The sequence below is a fragment of the Mauremys mutica genome, chromosome 6 (assembly GCF_020497125.1).
Source record: "Mauremys mutica isolate MM-2020 ecotype Southern chromosome 6, ASM2049712v1, whole genome shotgun sequence".
In the NCBI taxonomy this organism is placed as follows: Eukaryota; Metazoa; Chordata; order Testudines; family Geoemydidae; genus Mauremys; species Mauremys mutica.
This window is the reverse complement of record NC_059077.1, coordinates 95,572,430-95,588,889: the sequence shown is the minus strand read 5'-3', so window position 1 is coordinate 95,588,889 and position 16,460 is coordinate 95,572,430. Positions and strand designations below refer to the sequence as shown.

The 16,460-nt window shown below is 38.0% G+C and overlaps 1 protein-coding gene across 2 annotated transcripts in view; it reads right to left on the bottom strand.

Moving 5' to 3' along the window:
• The window catches only part of VPS13A (vacuolar protein sorting 13 homolog A), a 302,560-nt gene that overhangs the window by 78,568 nt on the left and 207,532 nt on the right, over nt 1–16,460 (bottom strand). The window contains exons 49-53 of one of the 2 annotated variants that reach the window (XM_045020500.1): nt 14,563–14,667; nt 14,322–14,468; nt 4,754–4,783; nt 2,934–3,062; nt 1,096–1,229 (exon numbers count right to left, since the gene is read on the bottom strand). In XM_045020500.1, the coding sequence (XP_044876435.1) occupies nt 1,096–1,229; nt 2,934–3,062; nt 4,754–4,783; nt 14,322–14,468; nt 14,563–14,667 (545 nt within the window). The remainder of the gene's footprint in view (nt 1–1,095; nt 1,230–2,933; nt 3,063–4,753; nt 4,784–14,321; nt 14,469–14,562; nt 14,668–16,460) is intronic. The other variant, XM_045020501.1, reaches the window with a different exon arrangement.

Here is a 16,460-nt window from a genome sequence, read left to right as displayed (position 1 = left end):
GTTTAGTTATATATTATACACTTATAGAAAGAGACCTTCTAAAAATGTTAAAATGTATTACCGGCACGCGAAACCTTAAATCAGAGTGAATAAATGAAGATTCGGCACACCACTTCTGAAAGGTTGCTGACTCCTGGTTTACTATATAAAGAGGGGGGGGGGGGAGCCCTGTACTATAGCTTTAAAATTGCATGGGGGATTCCCGAAAGGCACCTCAACAAGCCAGAAATAATATGATGTTCAAATGCCACAACTTCATTCAACAAGAAACAAAAATATAAACAAACAAAAAGAAGCAGGATTCATATAGTTTTTGCAGCAAAGGGTGCCTATAGCCACTGGGTCCAACTAACAGCTATCCTCTCTCTTAACTGCACATCTCCAAACAGCAAACTACAATTTTCAAAACAGTCCATTAATTTTGAGTACCTCCACTGAAACATCAAAAGGTGCCATTTTGCAAAGGTGCTGAGTATCCACAGCCCCTAATGACTTCAGTTAGAGTTGTGAGTGCTCATTGTCTACCAATATCAGGCCCAACATGTTGCACACCCAGAAAATGAGGTCTATGAATGAGTGGTTATGTGTGACAATTTGGTTTTAGTGACTTGCCCTGCATCATGTGGCAAGTCTGTGTAAAGCCAGGGATAGAACCCAGTTCTCCTTGGTTGCAGGTAAGTGTCCTATCCACACCATCATCTTTGTTTCTTCTTGTAGCCCCATGCCTCATGGACAACACAACACTGCTTCATTAACAATCCATCCCATCCAACAACAGAATATCATCTATGTTGCACACCTCGAGTACATCTCCACCTCATGAAACATGCTGAATATTTTGTTGTTTTTTAATCTCATTTTTCACAGCTCTTTGAGAGACAGTATGCAGAACTATAGAAAACTTGCATGTGTATATATGCATACAGTGTACGAGTTGCACGTTCTTGCTCTCACACACACAATTATATATGTGCATACGCACATGTATGTGACCCTGTAACTCATACACCGTAAGCATATATACACATGCAAGTTTATATATACAGTCTGCAGCAATATGCTATGGAGAGTTTTATAACAACATTGCATACATACCTCTGCCCATACTCAATCATCTCTTCCTTGGTATGGTTAATTAACAGGAATGGAGCTGCACCATCATGGTAATCTGATAAAGTAATTACTGTAGAATGTTCGGTCAGGTTAACATCCACTATAATGCCACCAAGCTATCAGATAGGAAATAAGAGTAAGTATCTGTGGTGTGATAAACCTTTTCATGTATAAAATATCATTTACTTTTTACAATGTGAAAACGTTTAACCCCATAAGCTAAATCACAAACATCTGTTTTAATCTAATTTTATTATATTTTCCTGACCATATATGGAAAGTCAGGAAAGAGAGGCTGCATGGTCCTGCTAGTGAAGGCAGGGGGCTGGACTCAATTTCAAGGTCCCTTCCAGTTCTATGATTGATATATATAATTTAGTGTTCCAAGACTACACAGGCATTCTACACCCTCAAATAATAAAGTTATTTGCTGGCAGAGCAATTCTTTTCTGGATCATTTAAACTCCAGGGCATGTTTGACGAGTTTGTACATTCTGACCTCAACAATATGCTTTTGTTAAGGCTGTACCTAACCTTCTCTCCCACAAAGCTGGAGAACGCCACCCTATAACAATCTGTTTAGGCAGAGATAAGATTGACTCTACAAGACAAACTAACCAGTGGTAATAAACATATATCCTTAAGCCTGTGAACACAGCTCTTGTGATGCTTAATTTCATTTGACTATGTTGTGCTACCTCAAGATAATAAAACATGCACTGTAGCAAGTTCAGAAATTCATAAAGTTTAAAAAGCCACCATAACAATCAGCAATGTCCCCCCACATACAAAATGAAAAAGCAATGGATAAATCTACAAATAGGGAAACTGACTACAACTGTTACAAACTGGCTACTTCTAACATTTTATATATTTTCAATTAATATAAGCCAGTGCTAAACTGAAATGTAGCCTGTCCCCAAAAGATCACTTTTAATATGGGAAATTAATTTAGAAGCATGTGGGCCTTTATTTTCACTTATCTCTAACTATATTCATGTTTCCTAAAGATACTGTACTGAGTTTAAAATTTTTAGCTGTATGTGAAAAAAGTTCTTCAAATAAATGTTCAATAAGAAGAATCAAACCCACTCTTAATCAATAATCAACTGTAGTACAGGTAGCAGTCCTACAGCAAACACTGAGTTCTATGACTTTTCCATTCAGATACAGTAAACGAAGTGGTAAAAGTTATAGTTCATTTTACAGGATCCTAACAATGTACTGTACACTGTGGTCTAGATTCTCAGCTCAGATATATGAGCACTGCTTCACTGACTTAAATGGTGCTCCAAGCCTTTTACATCAACTGAATATCTAGCTTACAATCCTTCTTCCTCCACCTTCACCTGACATCAAGATTACAAAGTCACTCACACCTGGGCCAGAAATGAACTGGTAAATTGCAAAAATGCAGACTTACAAAATGTAGAGTATTAGCTACCTGTTTTCAGTAAGTAAGTAAAAACTTTAACATGAGAGACAATTAACGGAATAAACACTAGCAACAAATACAATAGACCTGATTCTGATTTCATTTAAATAGGATTTCATTTATAAACCAGGAGCAACTCCACTGATGTCAATACAGTTCTACCAGTGTAAAACTAATGCAAATGAAATAGGCATGAAGCCCAGTCAATATTCAAAACAGCCAACATTTCAGTTTTGACAGATTCATTTTTTATAGAATATATGAAGATTTTATATATATATTTGGAATACCCCATTGTTTTTGGAATGGGAGAAGAGTTTCGTATGGGAGGAGGTAGAGTATAGATTTATGTTGTCCTCTATAATTACTAAAAAAAATCACTTACCTTATTGTCCAAATACAGCAATGTACAGTTTTCTTGCTTATTAAAACAGATCATCTTGGGGGGAATGTTGGCGTTTTCAACTCTAATCAGCAGTTTATTTGAATCATTTTCAGGCCAAAAGGGAATGCACTAGAATAAAATAATAAATGTTATATTCAAATGAATAGAAATCATAGTGGAAAACTGCTATGTAGCCCTCAAATGGCACTTTTCTTCTTCTTACTATAATTTATATTACAGCATCAAGGAGCCAGAGTCAAGGGCCAAGACCCCATCGTGCTAGATGCTGTACAAGCATAGGGCAAAAGGCAGTCCCTGCCCCAGAGAGTTTACAATGCAAGTACCAGACAAGAGACAGCACACAGATATGGACAGACCAATGGGGGAGTATAAGGAAACAATGAGACAACATCGGTTGACATGATAGGCTGTAGTCTCAACCCCCTACAGTGTCTGGCAGCAATAAAATATATTGATTTTTAAAAACACTTTCATCTTAACTGCTGTAAAATGAATAGGGAGCTCTGTTAGAATTTTTTAAACAGTTACCTAATCTAAAAAGGAACCCAGAACATTTATGCTAGAGCAAGGGAGTGGAAAGGAGGGGTGAGGAACTAATGGTAAAAAAGGAATGGAGGCCAACACATGTAGCATTTAAAAAGAGAACCGCACCTGTAATGGAAAACCGAATTAAAATTTAGAGTATATTAAGAAAGCTCTGGCATTTAACCATCAATTTCCTGTTTATCCATTTAACATGTATGGGGGCTGGTATTTTTTTCTCCTTATTGCTGAGGAAGTCCCAGCTATATATTCATGAAAGCTGGTGCACAGGTGTGACTGACTGGTTGTGCCTTATCAGTGTGCAAAAGACATACTCTAATTTAAGAACTTCGCTATATCTTTTACCAAAATTTATGAATTATTTATCAGCTTCAACGGTGACATTCAATGACAAAAATCTCACTTTAGCATAATGGTAAAACCTATTATATGTTCAACTCTCTAAATAAGCAAATTAAGTCAGGTATCAGCATGTTAGTGTATTTTTATACTTACCTTTCCTGTTGAAGGACTGTGTAATTAAATCCAACCCTGCACATTGCTCTTTATTAGCAATGTCTCACCCACTGTCTTTTTTAACATTTTTATATAGTGTATTATAAGGCCAATTAAAATTACACTTGCCTTTTCCTTAAGTAAGTACAGCATGTTTTGTTACTAGTGTATTTAATTCCTTTCTTTCACTGTCAAACAGTCAACTGAAATTTTTTTGGTCATTCGTTGAAGTTGACTTCATTATTATTATTTATATTTCAGTAGTACATAAAGGTCTCAACCAAGATCATAGCCCCATTGTACTAGAGTCTACAATCTCATAAGAAGAGACAGAGAGCTTATTTTCACATAGAAAATACAGGCAAAGAGGGAGAGGGGAAAGAGAGGCACTGAAAGATATAATGACTTGACCGGGATCTTACAGAAGGTCACTGGGAATAGTAGTGAGGTCTCGAGTCCCGTGCACACTTAGACTTTTAAAAACCATAACTTTAAAATTCACGGTAAGTTTAGTTCTTAGGGAAGGAGACACTAAACAAGAGCCAGGGATTGTTTGGACAGATATTAAACAAGCTTGCCCAGAAAACTCTTCCTCTTTAAATACATACCTGCCACATCTGATATCTCAGTAATGTGCCTCTCCAAAGGAAAATAATATGAACTGTAGTATTAGGATGAGACTAGCATATTCAATTTTGTATAACCTTACAACAATCTGAACTCAAAATTTCCAACAGCGAAGGGCTAGTTCACTAACTTACCAGGCCATCAAGTTCCCTCTCCCATAGATTCTCAGACCCCAGGAAGCAGGAAGACAAGAAAAAAAATTAGTTAAATAGCAAGACTGACTAGGTTATTCAAGTGAAAAGGGTATGCTACAGACAATGGAAATTCATTCTCATGAAGCAAACAAAAAGAAAAACTATGAAAGGTAAAATGGAAAGGTAAACTATAAGATGGAAATTAGGAAAGCAAAGAGGAAATCTGAAGACTAAATAGCCCAAAACAAAGAAGGTGATAGACAGTTGTTTCATGTATCAGAAGCAGGAAAATTGCAAAATGGAGTAATGGAAGCAATTAAGGATAAGGAAGACTTGGAGAAGAACTAGCCAATTTTTTTTTGCACTAGTCTTAGTCACAGAGCATGCTGAGGTCATGCTTATGCCAAAACTCATCTTTACATGGTAATAAATGTGACAGTGTGAGATATGACTGTGTCAAACTGTAATCTTCATTTTATGCAAGAAATTCCATTTTCTACTATGTTCTGAAGGCATGTCTAACCTTGCCATTGTGATGTACTGAATTCATCCATCTCATCATAGAGCAATGTGGAGCCATCAACTTGGATTGTGTTTCAACTGCTGGCCTAATCCCAGCAGGACACTGGATTTTCTACCCAGGCGCACCAGCATGACTAGTGGATCTGCAGCTTCTCAGCCTGAGCACACGATGAAAGGGAGAGAGACTATTTAAGAGGGGGTAACTTCTGAGAGATGGGAGGCCATTCATCACCACATTTAAGAAGAAATACTGACAAAACCTCAGAATCAATAAAGGGGTGAGTTCTGATTGTGGTGGAGAGGGAGAATGTCTCAGGACTTTTGTTATTTTACAAGTATCTCTAACTCCCGTGCTTTTTAAGAATAAAGTGACTGGTTAAGAAATTCCTTTGTTAAACCTATGTTCCTTGCTTGCCTGCAACGTTGTCTCTGAAGGAGTTAAAATTAGAAGCCAGAGTGCCCACAACTAGGTGGGAAACACTTTGGGAGCATGTGTAAGCAACTGGGGGCTCAGGAAGTCAGAGGAACTGGTTTATTGGACTCAAGCAACTGGACTGCAGAGTACCACATCCCAAAGATGAGTTCAGACAAGAAGTCTTTTCCTGTGAATGCACCCAGAAACCCAGAGCTAGAAGCATGTGGTGTGGAGTCCAGAGATTGGGTTCACTTACAGACTGGTGACCATCTAGAGGGGGACTAGGCCAGGCTGTGACAAAGAAAACGGGGCATTGTCAGAGCAAAGGTGTCAAAAAAGGAGGAGCTGGCACAAACAGATACGTTACAGAGCAACAAGTGAGCTCAGGACTAGGTAGTAAATACCCAAAGACATTTTGAGGAACTTGAGAATGAAGTTTGGCTGAGCCGCTACAAATTTTGACATTTTTCATTAAAATTGAAGCTTACTAACCTGTAACTAGGGTTCTTCAACACAGACTCTACATACTCCCACGCTTGGGATGCTTCCACTAGTGCAACTTGAACAGAACCTTAACTAGTGTGGCATCTCATGCAACACTCACATGCCGCTCCTCTCAGTGTTTGTGAATATTTGGAGGATGAGGACACAAAAGGGGGCATTATGTTCAGGCTGCCTCAGTTCCTTCCCCTGTGACCCCAGGTCCTTTGTTAAGTATGACCCCAAGGAAGAGGGGAAGGATGGAGAGAAGTATGCATATGCAGTCCAGCTTAGAGAACTCAGGTGAGTAACCTTCATTTCCTTTCTGTGTGTCCTCTGCATATTCCTACTCCCGGGATAGATTGCTTAGCAGTATACTAATCCTTGTAAGGTGGGCCATGGAGTCGCAATTGAATAAGGACTTGAAAATTGCTTCACCAAACCCTGCATCTCAGCTAGACGCCAAGTCTAGAACATAGTGTTTAGTAAAAGTATGAATGGAGCTCCACATAGCTATCCTGCAACTTCCTGCAAGTTTTTAGTAAAAGTCATAAAGGCTACTTTCACTTTAGCAGAATGTGCTAAAACCCCTTTGTGGAGCAGAACAGATGTTGACATACACTTCTTGTATACAACACTTAACCCATCTAGATAAAATTTGACTAGTGATAGCATCTGTGTAAAAGATGAACAGGCTGGGAATTTGTCTAAAATGTTTATTTCTGTCCAAATACTATACTAAAGCTCTTTTAACATCCAGAGTATGCAGTCTAGCCTTCCTTACATGACTAAGAAGTTTAGAAATGAATACCAGTAAATTACTTGCTTGATTTATATGAAACTCAGAAATTACCTTAAGTAAAAACCTAGAGTGGGAACATAGCAATAGTTTGTCCTTATGAAAGGCAGTAAATGGTGGCTCAGCCATCAATTCTTGAAGTTCACTTTTTCTCCTTGCTGAATAGCTATTATAGAAGCTGTTTTAATGGATAAATGGAAAAATGTACATTCCCCCAAAGGTTCAAAAGAGTGTTGCATGAGATGAGCAAGTACTATATTTAGATCCCAAGATGATACAGGATCTCTAACTGGTAGATATAAATTAAGTCCTTTTAGAAATCTCTTAACCATATAATGAACATACATAGATTTATTATCCATAGGAACAAGGTGTATTGAAACTACGAAGAGATGGACCCGAACAAAAGACAGCAAGAGACTAGACATTTGAAGATGTAGCAAATACTCTAAAATATACTGAGTAGGTGCTGTATAAGGATCTATATTAGCAAATCTGTGTTATATCCAATAACAACTACTTTCTTGACAATGCTGTGACTAGCCAATTGTCTAGATAAGGAGAGATGAAAATCCCTTGCTTTCTCAGATATGTAGCCACTATGGAAGGACACTGTTTGAAAACACCTGGTACAGCAGAAAGACAAAAGGGAAGGAACTTGAGTGGAAGTGGTTCTTTCTTAAATAAAATGCAGGTATTTCTGATGGATGGTCTACTGAAGTCTGAAAATACATATCCTTTAGATTGAGAGCGGCAAACCAGTTCTGAATAGAAAGGAAGCAAATTACGAAGGCTAGAGACAACACGCAGAACTGAAATCTTCAATTAAATGCATTTAGCATCCTGATATATAATATGGGACAAAGACCTCCCACCCTGTTTTAAAATAACTAAGTATCTTGAATAAAAACCCTTTCCTTTGTCTTATATGCAGCACTTCCTCAATAGCTCCTGGTTTTTAGAAGGGAGAGAACTTTGACTCTCAGCAGGCTCTTATGTGATGGGTCCCTGGAGAAGGATGAGACACAAGGGTTGGAGACAGGGTTTTGAATTTGATAAAGTATCTGTTGAAAATAATTTCTAGATTTGTTCTGTCTGATGTTATAGACTGCCACTGGTGGCAGAACTGGGACAGGTGGTCTCCAAATGGGGTAGGGCAGGTACTGGATACGATTGATTTGCAGGTCCTATGTCCTCATGTAAAAAAAGGACTGAGGTTGAGATCCAGAAGATGGTGTAACCGATAGTATCCCTTTACTGCAGGGCTTAAAAGGTTTCTCTTTCTATTGCTGTTGTTGATGAGGAGTCCATTGATGATAATTCCTCTTTTGATAAAAATAGGATGAAGATGGAGGGTACTGTCTATAGTACCTAAATAAAGGCATGTAGAGTTGCTTATTTTTTTAAAAACACATGAGAATTTGGCTGTAAACTTAATAATCTTCATTTCCCCTAAAACCTCATCTGTTTTTAACTAAATAAACCATTCCCCTCAAACAGGAGATCTTCAGATCTCATTCTCATCTCTGGAGGAAGACTCACAGATCTTAACCAGGCATGGTGTCAAAGATAAGCCCAAAACCACAGCCATAGCCAAAATAGCCAAAGACTCAAAAGCTGTCCTCAAATCAAGCTTAGCAGCACTCTGACATTCCACCACAATGAATTTGCCACCCTTCTCTGGTCATCTCGGTGATTTTTTATATAGGCTGACATATTTCCCCATAGATGGTACTGATAGCATGTCACCATTGCCTGATAATTTGCTACTCTTATGCCAACGGTAGCAGAGGAGAAATTTCTTCTTCCTGGCATGTTCTTCCCTTTCTTCTCATCTGGTGTTGAATGAATCTCTCCAGTGTAGCTTCCACCACCAATGAATTTGGGGATGGATGGATGTGAAACATTAATAAGTCTTCTTGGGGAAACTGATATAATTAATCTACCCTTTTAGACATCAGCTGCACTGATGGAGGTGCAGACCATGTTGCTTTTGCTGCTTGACAAAGTTCATTTAGTAAAGCAAGTGTAACCCTCTGTCTTGCAGACACCACTAATATATCAAATATAGGTTGTACCATCTTTCTCTATGGACACTGAATAAATATTAAATCTTTTTGTCATTTTAGCCATTCTGTCTAATTCATGGTATAATACAGCATCTTCTGATGATGATGAAGCTAATGACACCCCAAACACTTTCTTCTGGAGACGTTATGTCTCCAGAGTCCACGTTCAACACTCCTGTGGCTGTTCTATTTGCTCTTCCTTGTCTGATAAAGCATCCTGCAAAGTCATAGGACTCCCGTCTCTCTCTCTCCATTGTACAATCAGATCCATGCTTTTCAGATCCAAAGACTGAAATCCTTCCTGGATCCGTGTAGCGATCCCATGATTGAGTTTGCCAATCAAGCAATTGTATTTAGATCTGATGGGTAAAATCATGGGTGATACAGATCCTGTCCCAAATCCTTGTGTAGAATAAAAATCTATCCTTCTGACAAAGGATCTAATCCGGTTTCATGTCTAGATGCAAATCTGAATGATGCAAATACAAACAGTGAAGGGAGGGTCAGGAGAGGTGCGTGAAAGCTCCAATAGGCACTGCTGTTGTTCAAGCTGCACCAGTCAGAGTGTCCCAGGAGTGGGAACATACAGAGGACATTCAGTTAAAAATCTGTTACTATACTGGAGAACGAGAGGGCAACAAATCTATCTATGTTTTAAAATGTTCTTAGCAATGATCCTGAGATCCAGAAAGCCTCACTTTAGTATCTGGAAAACCAGTGAGTCCAGTGCTGTTCAATATTTTCATTAATGACTTGGATGATGGAGTGGAGAGTATGCTTATAACATTTGTGGATGACATGAAGCTGGGAGGGGTAGTAAACACTTTGGAGCACAGAATTAGAATTCAAAATAACCTTGATAAATTGGTGAATTGGTCTGAAATCAACCAGATGAAATTAAATAAAAACAAGTGCAAAGTACTACACTTCTGTTAGACACGGTACTGCAGAAAAGGATCTAGGGGATACAGAGTCAATCACAAATTGTATATGACACCCCAATGTGATGTAGTAGTGAAAAAGGCTAATATTTTGGGATGTATTAACAGGAATGCTGTATGTAGGACATGGGACATAATTATCCTACTCTACTCAGCATTGGTGAGGCTTCAGTTGGAGTATTGTGCTCAGTTTTGGGTGCCACACTTTAAGAAAGATGTGGACTAACTGGGGAGAATCCAACAGAGAGCAACAAAAACGATAAAAGGTTTAGATAACATGAGTTATGAGGAAAGGTTAAAAAAATGGGTATATTTAGTTTTGAGAAAAGATGACCGAGAGGATCTGATAATCGTCTTCACAGATATTAAAAGCTGTTATATAGAGGAAGGTGATCAATTGTTGTCCACGTGCACTGAATAATCAGCTTAATTTACAGAAAGGAAAAACTTTCAAACTATAGGGAGAGTTAAAGCAACGGAATAGGTTACCAAGAGAGATTGTGGAATCCCTATCACTGGAAGTTTTTTAGAACATGTTGGACAAACACCTGTCAAGGGAGGATCTAGTCCTGTCTCAGGATTGACTAGATGACTACTCAAGGTCCATTCCAGCCCTGTGTTTCTCTGATTCTTGGTAAAAATGCAATTATAAAAACACCTTGGTGAGCACAATATGATGTGGCCAAGCCAGTAATAGCATCAAGTAAAGGAAAATTGTACTTCTGTAATCTTTTAGCATTTTGTGGCATGTCAACAAAATAGCCTATGAAGGAGAGCCAGTTGGCACACTTTATCTGGACTCTGAAAGAGTTTTTGACGTGGTCCCTCAAATTGGCAAAAAGGTAGACATTGGGCAAGAATAGGTAAGTATAATCAGGCATCAGAAAATGGCTAAGAGAAAACACGGAGTCAAAATAAAATGGTCAATTTTCAATATGGCAAAAAGATTATCAGTAGAGTGCTCAAAGGTTCCCTAGGATTGGTGTCATTACATATATTTATTAATGTTCTGTTACAAGGGATGATCAATGAGGTGGCAAAAATTTTCAGATGTACAAAATCATTTAGCTTAATCAAAACTAGAGACTTTGAGGAACTTCAGAAAGACTTGAGAAAGTTGGGTGAATGGCTAGAACAATGGCAGATGAAAGTAACTGTAACTACTCAGGTTTCAGAGTAGCAGCCACTCAGGAAAGAGATGTAAGCATTATTAACTCAAAAAAAAATCTTCTCAATGTTCAGCAGTAGCAGTAAAAAAACCAAACAAAACATTATCTTTCACAAGGAATGGGATGTAAAATGAACACAAAGTATTACAGTGCCATTATGAACATAACATAAGAACATAAGAATGGCCATACTGAGTCAGACCAAAGGTCCATCCAGCCCAGTATCCTTTCTACTGACAGTGGCCAATACCAGGTGCTCCAGTGGGACTAAACCTAACAGGCAATGATCAAGTGATCTCTCTCCTGCCATCCATCTCCACCCTCTGACAAACAGAGGCTAGGGACACCATTCCTTACCCATCCTGGCTAAGAGCCATGAATGGACTTAACCTCCACGAATTTATCTAGTTCTCTTTTAAACCCTGTTATAGTCCTAGCCTTCACAACTTCCTTAGGCAAGGATTTCCACAGGTTGACTGTGCACGGTGTGAAGAAGAACTTCCTTTTATTTGTTTTAAACCTGCTGCCCATTAATTTCATTTGGTGGCCCCTAGTTCTTATATTATGGGAACAAGTAAATAACTTCCTTATTCATGTTCTCCACACCACTCATGATTTTATATACCTCTATCATATCCCCCCCCCTTAGTCTCCTGTTTTCCAAGCTGAAAAGTCCTAGCCTCTTTAATCTCTCCTCATATGGGACCCGTTCCAAACCCCTAATCATTTTAGTTGCCCTTCTCTAAACCTTTTCTAATGCCAGTACATCTTTTTTGAGATGAGGAGACCACATCGGTATGCAGTATTCAAGATGTGGGCGTACCATGGATTTGTAAAAGAGCAATAGATATTCTCCGCCTTATTCTCTATCCCTTTTTTAATGATTCCTAACATCCTGTTTGCTTTTTTGACTGCAGCTGCACACCGCGTGGACGTTTTCAGAGAACTATCCACAATTACTCCAAGATCTCTTTCCTGATTTGTTGTAGCTAAATTAGCCCCCATCATATTGTATGTATAATTGCGGTTATTTTTTCCAGTGTGCATTACTTTACATTTATCCACATTAAATTTCATTTGTCATTTTGTTACCCAATCACTTAGTTTTGTGAGATCTTTTTGAAGTTCTTCACAGTCTGCTTTGATCTTAACTATCCTGAGCAGTTTAGTATCATCTACAAACTTTGCCACCTCACTGTTTACCCCTTTCTCCAGATCATTCATATAATTGAAATAAATCAATGGTATGCCTTTACACTTGGCACACTGTGTTCAGTTCTAGTTTCTTTTTCTCAAAAAGAAACAGACATGGTGAAAATGATAAAAGCCTTGAAACTTTTGTATTGGTGACTGTTTTCAACAGAGCTAGCCTCTGAATGCGACCCCCCTTATAACAGTGTTAAATATTTTAAAAGAGTGTTTTTAATTGATAAGTGCCAGAGGTGAAGCCAGGTTTGGGAGTGGAGGCTGACAGGTCATAACCCTCCCCCCCCCCCCCCCCATGACCCCAGTTTGAGAACCCCTGATTTGAAAAGATGGACTGTTGAGTTTAGGGAGATGTGAATAAGAGGGGATATGTTACACATGTATACAAAATAATAATATACAGAATAATGAATTATGAAGAAACACAAAAAGGTAAATAAACCTATTTATTCTCTCATGACAACAACAAAGGGACATTCAATGAAATGAAAGGCAGCAAATTTAAAACTAATGGAAAATCTCTTTTACACAATCATAGAACTGGAAGGGACCTCGAGAGGTCATCTAGTCCAGTCCCCTGCACTTATGGCAGGACTAAGTATTACCATCTCTCACAAGTGTTTGTCTAACTGGCTGTTAAAAATCTCCAATAATGGCGATTCCACAACCTCTCTAAGCAATTTATTCCAGTGCTTAACCACCCTGACAGTTAGGAAGTTTTTCCTAATGTCCAACCTAAACCTCCCTTGCTGCAATTTAAGCCCATTACTTCTTGTCCTATCCTCGGAGGTTAAGAAAAACAATTTGTCTTCCTCCTCCTTGTAACAACCTTTTACATACTTGGAAACTGTTATGTCCCCTCTCAGTCTTTTCTTTTCCAGACTAAACAAACCCAATTTTTTCCATGTATAATTACCCCATGTAACTTATTCTCACTAGATGTCACTAATGGAAGAGCTTAGTATTCATAAAAGGACATTTGTACAGATAATGAGAAAAATGAACTGTTACATTAGACAGGATTTTTAAAAAACTTGGAATGGAAATACACCCTCATACTTCAAGGCAAAAGCCAATCTTTAATTGATGGAAGTCAGGAAAATTTTTTCCTTTTGAGCAACTTCCTTTGAGGCATCTGGTTCTGGCCACTGCCAGGGAAAGGTTACTTAAAAAGATGGACCTCCAGCTTGATCCAGTGTGGCATTTCCTCTGTTGTTTATGAGGAATGGTGATTTAACAATTTTATATTCAATTGTATTTTTTCTTCCATAATCATTAAGTATAAACTCTACATTTAACAATAGCGACTATTAAAAGTAGAACAGTAAGATATGGTTTCAATTTATTTATAGCCAGATTCTGATACTCTTATTTAAGTAAAACCTTACTCTGCAAGCAATTTGTTGAAATTAGTAAGACTATTCACAGAGGCTACATTGTCACTATATGATCTGCCATGTGCTAAGGGCAATACATTGTTATGTTGGTCCTAGAGCAATCCATAAGAAAATGTGACCCCAGTTCTTCTGCTGCTTTGCAAAGGGAGTAAACTGCACACTGCCCAACATGTCAGCACAACTATACCACCACATACTATGGGAGGAACAGAAGAAAAGCTGCACCTACTCCCCACCCACCTCTGTGAGGGACAGGAGAAGAATGTAGCAATTCTGTGGAGCCTGCTTCTCAAGTGCTGCTACCTGTGATGTGAGTAGAAAGTGCCTTAAGCCTCCTACCAATCTTGCACTGCCATGCAAGGTAGGCTACAATTTAGTTTAGAGTAAGGTACTATTCAGTGGAAGTTAGGGTACCAGAATCAGCCCCTCAGATTTCTGGATAACCAAACAGTATCGCATATAAAATATTAAGACAATCTTTGTGTGAGAAATGAAAACTGAAATTTTCCTGAGAAACTCGAGAAACTGTGTACAATTGAAATATTTAGGGTTTGATTTTTAAAAATCTACCTGCTGAAAAGTGATAGGAATCCATTTTTCCTTGCCTTCTTCAGCTACTTCTAAAGTATATTTGCTTCTGTTTGCGACCATAAAAAAGGGGGTAAACGTTACGATTCTTGTAATGTTAAAACTGCTGTTATCTATGGTGACACCAACCTGTGAATGAAGGAAATTGTTTAAAATTTGTTAGTGTCACTTAATTTTTTATATTTCTTAACATACAGAAGTTTGATAGACACATTATACTCACATGGTACTCCTTTTTGTGACTCTTACATTTAACAGAACCATGACTACCAACAGTATCAAGAGAAAACTGATCAGACAGTTCACTGTCAGTCACCATAAGCTGCACCTGTAAAAAGAAAATTAATTTTTGTTCGAGCATGAAAACTAATGGAAAACATTTAAAATAGCCAAATCAACAAACAACCATGTCTTCTGATCCTCTCTCTGTTATCCTCATCTTCTTTCTACCATCATTTCTTTTAAATACACACAGAGTCTTGTAATATCTATTGTCTCAACAAGGTGATTTAAAGGTGATTTAACATTCTTATTTAACTATTACAACATTAAACAGTAAAGTGCAGTTTTATGTGAACTTATCACCAGCTTACTTCCATTGTAATAACCACTATTAAAAATATATTAACCTTTTAAGCAACATCATTATGCAGCAGCTTTACTTTAAGCACTTGCTTAAGCTTTGCCCTGAGTAGGAGTATGTCCTAATTTGGGGTCTGAAAGGTTAAGTAAAACTCATTTTAACAATTTCCCATATTCCCCTTTCCTCTGACTATATACTTTTAAACTGACAGTTCTTAGTATTAAACGTGATGTTAACTGTCCTTTTATTTTGGCGAAAAAGAAAGTCAGTTTAAATGGTCTTGAGTAGTAGTTTAGACTTATCTTATTTCTTTAAAAATACCCTAAAAGCACAAAAGGAGAAAGAAAAAAAATAGTAAAAACAAACAATGCATCTTCTATCTCCCATATTCCCTCACTTTCAACCCAGTTCCTGGGAAATTATATTCATACAGCATTATCTTAATAGCCACTCCAAGACACAGTAAACTTTTACTAGAATCAGACTGTATAAAGTGTTACTTTTAGCTTGCTTTTTGGTCATAGGCTCAGCAGTGTTGTAAAAAGACAGATTTGTCTTGGCTGACTAAGTCAGACAGAAGGAAAAAAGAGGAAGACAAAAAAGGAGAAATAAGGATAGGCAAAGGCAAAAACTACAGATTAACATCAAAGGTTTTGCTGAGCATTTAGTTTAGGCAGATGGAAGTGGTTCTCTCTTTCCCTCTGGCCAGTTCTAATCATGACATATTTTAGGATCAGGATAACAAAGGCCTAATCATTTTAATGGTGGGTTCCATGCTTAAGCAAGTTGCCAAGTAATCCCTCCAAAAAAACAAAATCCAAAAAAACTGGTTCAATCTCATCCTATCACCACCACTCAAAAAACCCACATTTCCTTCCCTTACCGCATTATAGGTGAAGCTGTGTTATATCGAACTTGCTTTGATCTGCCAGAGTGTGCAGCCCCACTCCCCCAGAGCACTGCTTTACCGCGTTATATCCTAATTAGTGTTATATCGGGTCGTGTTATATTGGGGTAGAGGTGTATTTAATTTAGTTTGTACCAGTCTCTTGCTCTCCAACTTTTGCTTATTTTTCAACCAAGTTGATACAGGCTGACCTTTTTTTTTGTTATCTTTCACCAACTCTGGACCATTTAGAATCTAGACCTTTGCACAGCATGTTTTATCTTCAGTTAAACCTGGATCCCAAAGGAGATCTGCATGGGCAAATTATTGAGCTCATAGAGATCAGCTTGTAGGATGAGGGCCTTAAGACAGAAAGTCGTTTGGGGCAGAGAGCATGCCTTTCTATATGTTTGTATAGCACCTAGCACAATGGAACTACTTATTTCTGATTTGGGCATCTGGGGACTCCTATTATTAAAGTAATAAATATCGTTTACCAATGGTAGCTATCTTAATTTAATATCCGAGAGACACAGTTGTGGACAAATCATATGAAGTACTGATCTCTTCATTTTTCATTGTCAGTGGCAATTGCAAGTGCTCAAAGTGGGATCTGGCTCCTATGTCCTATTCCAAGAATACAGAAATACCT